The following is a 10,930-nucleotide window of genomic DNA, read 5'->3' on the forward strand; positions in this document are numbered from 1 at the left end:
ACTGAAAGAGATGAGTTACTTTATCATGATAGTAAACAGTTTCATAGCAAAAGTTACTGCAAATAAAAATGAAATGATATTGTTGTATGGAAGATTCCAGAATGATCTGGTGCAATCTTGTGCAATTCTTACATCATCCTTGTATAGGAATCTCCTACTCGGCTGCGTCCTGTGCGGGATGGGTAGACGATAAAAAAATAAGCTTAACTCATCTATTTTCAAGGGGTTGAATACGAACTCCTTTTGCTCGAACAGAGCAACCTCTCTTTGGTATCCTATGCTGCCTTCTCTCTCTTTCTGCCTTACATTATTTAAACATATCGTTAAATATGGGAATCTGAACACAAAAATATACATTTTACAACATCATACATAGTTATTGAGGGGAATTTATTACATTACGAAACCTACAGCATAAGATTCCTCCCCCAAGAAGATTGAGTCAAATGCTAATTATGATTTTTCATCAGCTGTATGACAGGGGATTATTATCAGACAACACTAAAACTTTTCATTCCTAGGTCGGTTCACATACACTTCAAACTTTTTCAATGTTGTGATTAAGGCTAGTGTTTCCTTTTCTATTGTTGCATAGTTTTTCTGATACTTTTTCAGTTTCAAAAACAGGAAACACTCGATGTAGAAGGTCATTTTCATCTTCTGGGAGTAGAACAGCTCCAATTCCACAATCAGGGGCATCAACTTGTATCACAAATTTCTGAGTAAAGTCTGCAGCTTGAAGCACTGGTCTTGAAGTTAAAATGGCTTTTACCTTCTCAAAGGATTCTTGACATTCTGGAGTCCAAACAAACTTAGCTTTGGGAATAGTTAAATCTGTCAAGGGGCTACTACAGCTGAAAAATTTGGACAGAAACGACAATAGAATCCAGCCATGCCCAAAAATCTTTATATCTGTTTCTTAGTAGTAGGTGGGGTAGCCTTGCGGATACCTTCTACATAGCATTTACTGGAGTGAGAAGACCTTTCTCAATTTCAAACCCAAGATACTGAACAGTGGCCTTCCCAAACTCACTCTTCTCTAGGTTGACTGTTAGTCGGGCCTCTTGTAGTTTCTTGAAAACTTTCTTCAGAATCTGCAGATGTTCTTCCCATGTTGTAGAGTAATTGACTATGTTATCCAGGTATACACATAATCCTTCCATAGATCTCAACAGTTGATCCATTACTTGTTAGAATGTTACAGGTGCATTCATCAGACCAAATGGCAGAACAGTATACTGGTGCAGTCCAAAAGGAATAATAAAAGCTGACAGCAACTTAGCCTTTTCATCTAAGTATATCTGATAATATCCCTTCAATAAGTCAATAAGTCTATCTTGGAAACAAACTTGGCTTCCCCAATATTGTCAAGTAACTGATCTAAGAGAGGCAAGGGATAATTGTCAGCCACACTAACGGAATTCAGGTTCTTCACTAACACACATGGAGAACTAAAGTAATTCGAACTGGGTTCTGCTAATCCATGTTGCAGCAAATACGTACTCAACTTCCTTCTTCAAAACATCTCAATGATAAGGTGATAAGTGATAAGCTCTTTGCTTGAATGGTTTTCCATCTTCTTGGATCTTGATTTCATGCTTGGTCAGATTAGTACTTCTCAGTACATCTGCAAAAATATCTGTGAAGCTTCTAATCACTTCACTCAATTCTTCACCTTGTTCAACATTCAGTTTATCATCAAAATTTTCTAAAATTGAAGAATTATTCATCTTGCTTTCAGCTCCCAATTCATAGCCATCGTCGTCTTCTGTAGATGAAGTTGTCTGTGTTATTGACACAGGTTCAATTTTAGTTTCCAAGAAGTACGGTTTCATGAGGTTCACATGTATGTTCCTTTGTTGTTTTCTTTGTTCTGGTGTTTCAATCACATAAGTTCTGTCACTTAATCTCTCAGTTATCTTGTAAGGACCTAGAAATTTATTGGGAATGGGAAATCTCTTGATTGCTTGAAACATTAACACTTGTTGACCAACACAAAAATTTTGTAGTTTAGTCTTAGCATCGTATTTCCTTTTCATTTTCTCTGGACTCACTTTCAGATTTTCTAAAGAGAATTTTCTAATCTCTTCCAATTTAATCCTTAGGGTGAAGCCACACCAGACACGGCGAGTGTGGAGGTTGCAGGGAAGAGGTTCCTGCAGCAATTTGAAATGCAACGTGTCTTATGTGAGTGGCCACACCGGGCCAGCGGGAAGACTCGACCCTCTGCAGTTGCCACCAAGCAATGTAACATGTTTTAAAATACCGCGGCGGTTCCCGGGGTCTTCACCCAGGACCACACCATTTTCCATCAGTTGCCGAAGTGTCATGTATTCAGTCGGTCGTCATAGGACATATAATGGCTACTGAAGAAGTAATTGGGAAGGTGTTTCGGAGGAGAGCTTTGTGGAATCCCCGTGATCCACTCCATAAAAATAACATTGTATTAAAAAAGCATTGGGCAGAAATAAGCAATCAACTGCTTATAGATGGTAATTTAAAATGGTGCGTGTGCCTTTTTCGTGTACACATACACATTATATATATATATAGTATATATATATATATATATATATATATATATATATTATATATATATATATATATACATATGCTATTTAGAAATTATATATATATATATATAAATATATATACATATATATATATATATATATATATATATATATATATATATAATATATATGTGTGTGTGTGTGTGTGTGTGTGTGTGTTTATCTATATATAATTATATAATTTCTAAATGGCATATATATATATATATATATATATATATATTTATATATATTATATATATTATTATATATATATATATGCTATAGATAAATATATATATATATATATATATATATATATATATATATATATATATATATATATATATATATAATGCTGTCTTCTTCAACACCTTCTGATTTGTACTGCCGAGGAATAGCCTAACCATCATGTTAATATATTAGATATATATATATAGATATATATATATATATATATATATATATATATATATAGTATATATATTATATATATAGATTATATATATAGGATATATATTATATATATACGTATACAATATACACACACACACACAACATACACTTATATATATATATATATATATATTCTTATATAATATAGTATTATTTTGTTCTATATATAATTATATGTCTAAATAGCATATATATATATATATATAATTATATATATATATATATATATATATATATACACACGTATATATGCTATTTAGAAATTATATAAATAGTATATATATAGATACATATATTTATATATATATATATATATATATATATATATATATATATATAATTTCTAAATAGCATATATATATTATATATATATATATATATATATATATATATATATATATATATATATATATATATATATATATATATATAAATTTATATATAGCATGAATATAGGCCCATTTATATATATATATATATATATATATATATATATATATATATATATATATAATCAGAGAGGCTATTTTTTTCCATCCATGAAGCTGGAATAATAACCAGACAGAATCTAGGAGATGAAGTAGGGATATTTCAAGTGAAAAACTTTCATATGTTTTAACAATATATTTCATGCAAATACTAGTTAATCCTGAAAGTATAAGGGACAATGAATTTTTTGCAATTTATGCCATGTTTGACGCAATTATATTGCCTGGTAAGGCTAAGTCATTTTGCCATGGAACTCTTCCAACTGCAGTGAAATAATTCGAGAATGCTTCCCTGATGTTTAAAGCACTATTTAGTAGCTGGCCTTGGGGTCTTGTCAATGCTACTGCGCTTTGTGTCATCTCTTCAGTGGCATGTGAGAAACCTGAGTTTGGCCCTTCCTTATCTAAAACATAATTGTGTATTATGCATAGGTACCGCTTTAACAATCATTACTGCGGTGGTAACATCTGTCTCAATCTGTTTAGATAATAACCTCCATTTATTTGTTAGTACACCAAAACTGCATTCTACAGTTCGGCGGCTCTTGATAAACGGTAATTGAATATTCTCCTTTGGTCATCTAAGTTTCTTTGAGGAAATGGTCTCAAAAGGTATGGTAACAAGAGGTATCCTTCGTCAGCTATAATGACATAGGGAACTTTCACTTCAGTATCAGGAAGCACAGATCGGTGTGGGATATTAAGTTGTCCAGACTCCAAAAGTCTGTACAAATCCGATGATCTGAAAAGGCCAGCGTCGCTCTGTCGACCAACCCCAACAACGTCAATTATAAGAAATTTGCCATCAGCGTCTGCCAGTGCTTGCAGAGATATAGAGAAATTTTTTTTATAATTTTAGTATGTCGAACCACTCCTGGCAGGAAACTTTATTTCAATATGCTTCCCATCCTATGCTCCAATGCAGTTGGGAAAATTCCATTTCTTGCTAAAGTTTTCTGCAGTTGCAAGCCAAATTTCCTTAGTTGGATAGGGTAAATAATCATTGTTTTGAGCCTCCCAAATAATATTACAAGTTTCCTTTACAATTCCTGAAATAGTGCTTCTACCATGACGGAAACGTAAAGCCAAAGATCGAAACGATTCACCGTAGCGAGAAACCTGAAAATGAGAGGAAAACAAGTGAAGCTATTTCTTGATATTTTTTAAACTTATACAGGCTTAGGTTACTTTCTGGTTTATTGATATATCTTTTAATGTACCTTTCAGAGATTTCTGCTAAAAGAAAATGAAAAACCTGAAAGACTATTATAGAAAAGAACTTAAGAAATTGGAAAACCCCAGATCTGGTGATGGAGCTTCTGAAATGGTTCCTAGTACATGGCCCTACTCCACTCAGTTGTCATTTTTGAAAGACATTTATCGGCCAGCATCTAGGAGCTTCAATTTGAGCCAAGAAGAAAATACTCAAGTAGTTGAAGATGACCAGTCTGTAGCTGGTGATGACATTGAATCGGATGCAAGTCATGTTTCTCAGTCGTTTACGTCGCATACTTCTAGGCCACCATCTCCATCTCTTTCCCTTGACAACGGGTCAACATCTCAAGATACTAGTTGGCGAACAAAACCTTCACCTCTAATAAGCGACAAAGACCAAATCTAGATTACGTGGCAAGAAAAAATGAGCAACTAATTGAAATTGAAAAACAGAAGTTGGAATTATTAAGAAAGGATCAGGAAGAGTCTGATAATGACGATTTGCTTTTCTTCAAAAGTTTGCTACCTTACACGAAGAAACTAAATCCTACAAAGAAGCTCCGCATAAGATCACAGATACAAAACCTCTTCTTAAAAGAAATGGAAGAAGTAGAACAGAACGAGTGGCCCTCCAATGTGACCATCGGTGCCAGGCAGTCGACTCCCAATCCCTACATAAACTTACAGGAGCCGACTATTTTGCACTCACAAATAAGCCCTGTTCAGCCCCCATAGACTTGTTATCTATACAAATTCTAAGTATAGTATCACCAATTTATGAAGTTTTCGTGCTACTTTGTACTTGTTTCATAAATTAATATCAACAATGAATGAAAAAGCAAAATTATTTTTCCTTGTGTAGGCCTATGTTACTTTCTTTTATGTAAGTTTACCATTTAGCTACTTTTTTTTAAATACTGGTACATTGTTTTATTTCAGCACAATGCTGCCAATTATTAATTTAGTTTAATTTGCAATTCATTGAGATTCCTTTATTTTTCTAAGTATCTTTCTCTCAGGAAATAATCTTATTTGCAGTTAATGTTGTAATGATAAAATCTTCAAATCCATATTTATTTTTCACTTACCTTAAAGTTATTACTAGTCTCTCTTCGGGAGAGATGGGTTGCCTATCAAGCAAAGAATTAAAAAATCGTTGTATCATACGTAAATATTCATAAACTTTGTCTTCATATCAACGAGACTGGCAATATAAATTGTAACATTCACTTCTTTCCCTTCTCTGTTTATTGAAATCGTGAATCCAAACTCTTATGTATAGCCTATCGTCAAGTTTAGCGCTTAGGGTTTTGATTAAAAGCAACCTCCTACCCAACCGCGATAATGACATGCTTGTACAGAAGGATAGCTTCGACTGCTGAGAGTGATGCGTGGGAGGGACGGTAGCGTTTCTGGTGTGGCCATGTGTCGCTTTGACGCTGCTCTCCCGCCTAACTCGTGCCTCTACCTCAACACTTGCTGCGTCTGGTGTGTCCTTACCCTAAAGTACTTGACATACTTTCCTTGGATTCTCTCTTGATTTTCTTTCCAATTTTCTGCAAGAATCTCCAGTGGGCCTCTCCACTTCTCTACTAAAATCATCTCATTAGGTGAACATCCCATGCTTTCTTGATAAGCATTCCTAACTTCAAATAACATTAAGGGTAAACCAACATTTCATCCTCTTCCTGACTGAGAACAATACTTTGTCAGCATACTTTTCAATGTCTGGAGGAAGCTTTCCAAGACTCCTTGAGTTTCTGGATGATAAGCATTTGATAACTGCTGTTTCACCCCTAACAAATTCATCACATCCTAGAATAACTTGGAAGTAAAGTTCATTCCTCAATCTCATTGTGCAGTTTCTGGTATCCCGAACTTTGAGAAAAACTCCACAAGTTTCTCAACAACTATCTTAGCAGACATGTTTCTAACAGGGATCGCCTCACGATATCTCGTCACAGGACACATTAATATAAACAGATATTCATTTTCCTTCTTCGTCTTTGGAAGCCGTCCAATCATATCTATAATCACCTTGCTAAAGGGTTCTCCTCTAACTTCTATAGGTTGTAGGGGGGCTTTCTGAATGGTTTCATTTGGTTTTCCAGCTATCTGGCAGGTATGACACTCTTGACAGAACCTGCTAACATCTTTGTGAAGTCCAGGCCAGCAAAAATATTTCATGATCTTCTCCACAGTCTTCCTGATTCCCATATGTCCAGATTCCTCCATATCCATTGCTTCCTCAATGGATATGGAATCAAAATTTGATGATATTCGCCTCACTCAGCATCTCCTGGTATATCTGTAGGTCTATGCTTCCTCATCAGCAAACCTTCCTTCAGATAATAAAAGGTAGAAGTTTGTTGCAGCTCCATGGGAAGCATCACTCCCCTGGAACAATTTTCTAAGTTCAATGATCCTTCACTTGATCCTTTTTGGTTGTGTAAATCCTCAGTTTCTTCATTTACAGGCGTAGTCTTCCACATACTCCTGGTAGTTACACAACTAGGGAACAAGTGGGGGTTATTCTTCTCCAACTCTACCATAAGACTAATCCTCAATGGTTTGTCTGTCACTACAGGACAAAGAACAAATGTAACACGACCAACTTCATTTCCCAACAGAACATGTACACCTTCTACAGCCAGCGAGTTCTTCACAGCAAAATCAACATTCCCTGTCACCAATTCACAGGACATGTAAGTGGCATGTAGGAGTTACCTCTTCTCCTCCTTTACCCTTCAAAATAACTGAATCTCCAGTGAGATTCTTCTCCAACAATGGGTGAGCACCACGTAACACCACACTATGGTTGCTCCCTGTATCACGTAAAATCTTGACTGGTACCTGCACACTCTCTCCTTGAGTTGTCAGTGTACCCTCATAAATATATGGCTTACAAGCCTCCAAACTGCTTAGCCACTCACTGCTTGAGATTACATTGCCACTGATTGCTAAACATTCAGCTTGTTTAGTTTCAGTCTTTCCTGTGGTCTGATTTTTCCCCACATTGTTCTTAACTGTCTTTTGCACTTGGTCACTTCTTACTATTTGACCAACTGGCTTTGACTGCTGATGATTCCGGTAGTACTCCTGAATGTAGTGTCCTGCTCTTCCACACTTGAAGCAAACAACATTAGGTTCTTGCAACTGTCTTGCAAAATTAGATGAGGATTTCACATTAGCTTGCTGAGGAGTATTATTACTTGTAGGTTTCCCATGTATAAAATTGTTCCTGTAATTCGGATGAGACTTAAAACCTGTGCATGGTTGATTCTAGTACTTGACATTGTAATTGCACCTGCTACTAATTATATTGTATCTTCACGCAGTGTGGCAGCCTTGTCAAGTTTCTTAACCTCTCTCTCTCTCTCTCTTATATGCTATGGAATACCGCTAAAATATTGCTACAAAAAAACTAACTCTTCTAACTCTTCAAAAGTTGTTACTTTAGCTGCTTCCAATCACCTTTTAAAACACCTCACTTTATAAGCATAATACAAGAAAGTTACCTTTTCATCTTTTCTTAAATTTCTTAATCTTTCATTGTAGTACTCTGAAAGCATTTGATATTCTTGTAGCACATTAACTTTGAGGACCTTTTGGTCTTTACACTGGTCAGCTGTTAAGGCTAAATAAGCACTTCTTCCTATAACAATCAAGACACTTTGTAGCAAAACTGACCATTTATCTTCTGCCAGGCCATTCCATACCTGAAGCCACTTTTTCAAAGTGATCAAAGAACTCATCTGGAGCCTCTTCAGTAAATTTAGGGATTAACTTTTGCACTCTTACTACATCAAATACAGGGTCTTGATTGCCTTGGTTTAGGGTTAGACAGTGTTACAGGCAATGTGGATCTAGCTCTTATCAATTCCATCTTCCTTTCATGTCTTGCAACTTCTCTTTCCTCTTTTATCCTTTGTCTTTCTTCTTTTGCTGCTTTTTCTTTTTCTCTTTCTCTTCTTTCTCTTTTCTCCCTTTCTTCTCTTTCAGCCTGCATTTTCAGCTTAATCAAATTTTCTTCTGTTGCTATGCATCTAAGATCTAACTCTGCATCACTTTTTTCTTCTTTCTTTTCTTCTTGCTTATTTATAAGATCAGCCTGTGCTACATTCAACAACTCTCGAGCTAATTTTAACTCATCTTCATTAGTTATTCTACCAGAGTCTGTCAATGGTTGCATGGCAATGCATTTGATTTGTGTCTTTATCATGCTACTAGGCACATGACCACCACATGCTATGCTAGAGCACTCCACTGTGCCTAAGTCAGAGTGGTTTCAGATAACTCTTGGATGGAAGGGGCTGCTAAAAATTCCAGAGAACGAGAAAGAGAGAGACACCCAAAACATGGCTATTTTAAGAGTATAATGGATGCCTTCTCTTTATCTCCGTATCTGGGCATATCTTGTCTAGGTGGGCACCCATACGAAAATATGGTCTCGTCATCTCTGCGACATCACGGAAGATTCCACTCCACACTAATCTATTTATGAGTCTACAAGTCTTGCTTTGACAAATTGAAAGTGATAAGAGTTACTTCATCATGATAGCAAACAGTTCCATAGCAAAAGTTACTGCAAATAAAAATGAAATGATATTGTTGTATGGAAGATTCCAGAATGATCTGATGCAATCTCAAGTTATTCTTACATCATCCATCTATTGTCAAGGGGTTGAATAAGAACTCCTTTCGCTTGAACAGAGCAACCTCTCTTTGGTATCCTATGCTAACTTTTCTCTCTCTGCCTTATGTATGTCTCGACTAGGAATTATACGTTATTTAACATATTATCTTTAAATATGGGATTCTGAACACAAAAATATACATTTTACAACAGTATACAAAGTTACTGAGGGGAATTTATTACATTAAGAAACCCACAGCATAAGAATATATATATATATATATACACACACACACACACACACATACAAACATACATGCATACATACATTCATAAATACATACACAAGCAGTTCCAGGTTAACCGCAATTTTCCTGTGCAGCAAGTGGATTTACGGGACCGTTACCTGGTTTACGGCACTGTACCAGGAGCCGAACCACAGTAGTTACCTGGGGACTGCCTGTGTATATATATATATATATATATATATATATATATATATATATATATATACACACGCACACACACACACACATATATATATATATATATATATATATATATATATATACATTATAAATTATACCCTATCTTTTCATGTACATTTTATTTTTCACAATTTAATATGAATGCATAAATATTCATAGATTTGCATTTATAAATTTATTATAAATGCAAATCTATGACTGAATGGTATTCCAGGGTAAAACCAAGTCACTAGGACCAAGAAGACAGTTGAAAGCCATTTTTGTAACTTGGAAGAAGAAAGTGGATACTGCTAAATTGGTGCTGATAAGTTTCCATGAGCTAATATTTTCATGCTGGTGATCCCTGGAGTATTTATTCATATTTGATCAAATTGATATATTCATTTGATTCTGTACTGATACATCTTTTGGGTTGGATGTATTCTTTGTTGCAGTCCGTTACTGTCAATGTTCAACCCGAGTTTTTTGTTGGACACGAATGTTGAAATGAAGTTACGTCATTAGCATTATACTGTGCTGAAAATAAGTGACTACCTAGCTATAAAATAAAGCTAATAGCGTCTTAAAATGTCTTCGACTTGTTGTATGGTATCACCACACAGGCTTTGAAGTTTAAAATTGACACTAAATCGAATGAAAGATTTTTACCAGTTACTCCGGAAATTATTTTTATGACCCCTTTCATGATGGTGAGGCCATGGTTTTCTGCACAGTCTCATCTCCGCTGCATTCCTATCTCTTGTTCCTAGAATTCACCGGAAAAGCCATCTCACCCATCTTGTTATCTGAATAGATTTAGGCAAATTTTGTGTCTCCTAGGCATTTGTTACTGTATGTTTCACTCTGCTCTATGCATGCAATGACTGTGCATATAAATAGTCTTGCTATGCAGGTTTTCATATTAGGTCAAGTTACAGTATTACAAGGAAGGTTTACAAGGATCTTAAAACGTACAGATATCGTTACTGCTTTACATAAAGAAAATTTACTAATATAAAAAAACATAAATCCCGATAAAATAGTGTCCATCAATGCAAAGGATGTTTCTTCTTCATAGAAGCACGTACACGGAGAAATGACCTCACACACTTTTAT

The 10,930-nt window shown here is 35.1% G+C and overlaps 2 protein-coding genes across 5 annotated transcripts in view; one reads left to right on the forward strand and one right to left on the reverse strand.

The window, feature by feature from the left end:
• LOC135216140 (DNA fragmentation factor subunit beta-like) overlaps window positions 1-10,930 on the forward strand; it is a 259,118-nt gene that overhangs the window by 211,269 nt on the left and 36,919 nt on the right. The window contains exon 5 of one of the 3 annotated variants that reach the window (XM_064251227.1): window positions 2,106-2,475. The exons of 1 other annotated variant lie outside the window; for it this stretch is intronic. In XM_064251227.1, coding sequence (XP_064107297.1) covers window positions 2,106-2,370 — 265 coding nt within the window. In that variant the 3' untranslated portion in view covers window positions 2,371-2,475. Of the gene's footprint in view, window positions 1-2,105; window positions 2,476-4,723; window positions 5,645-10,930 lie in introns of those variants that run through there. One more of the 3 variants, XM_064251228.1, reaches the window with a different exon arrangement.
• The window catches only part of LOC135216139 (probable RNA-binding protein 46), a 115,446-nt gene that overhangs the window by 74,621 nt on the left and 29,895 nt on the right, over window positions 1-10,930 (reverse strand). The window lies entirely within an intron of this gene.

Source organism: Macrobrachium nipponense, chromosome 6, assembly GCF_015104395.2.
Source record: "Macrobrachium nipponense isolate FS-2020 chromosome 6, ASM1510439v2, whole genome shotgun sequence".
NCBI classification, from domain to species: Eukaryota; Metazoa; Arthropoda; class Malacostraca; order Decapoda; family Palaemonidae; genus Macrobrachium; species Macrobrachium nipponense.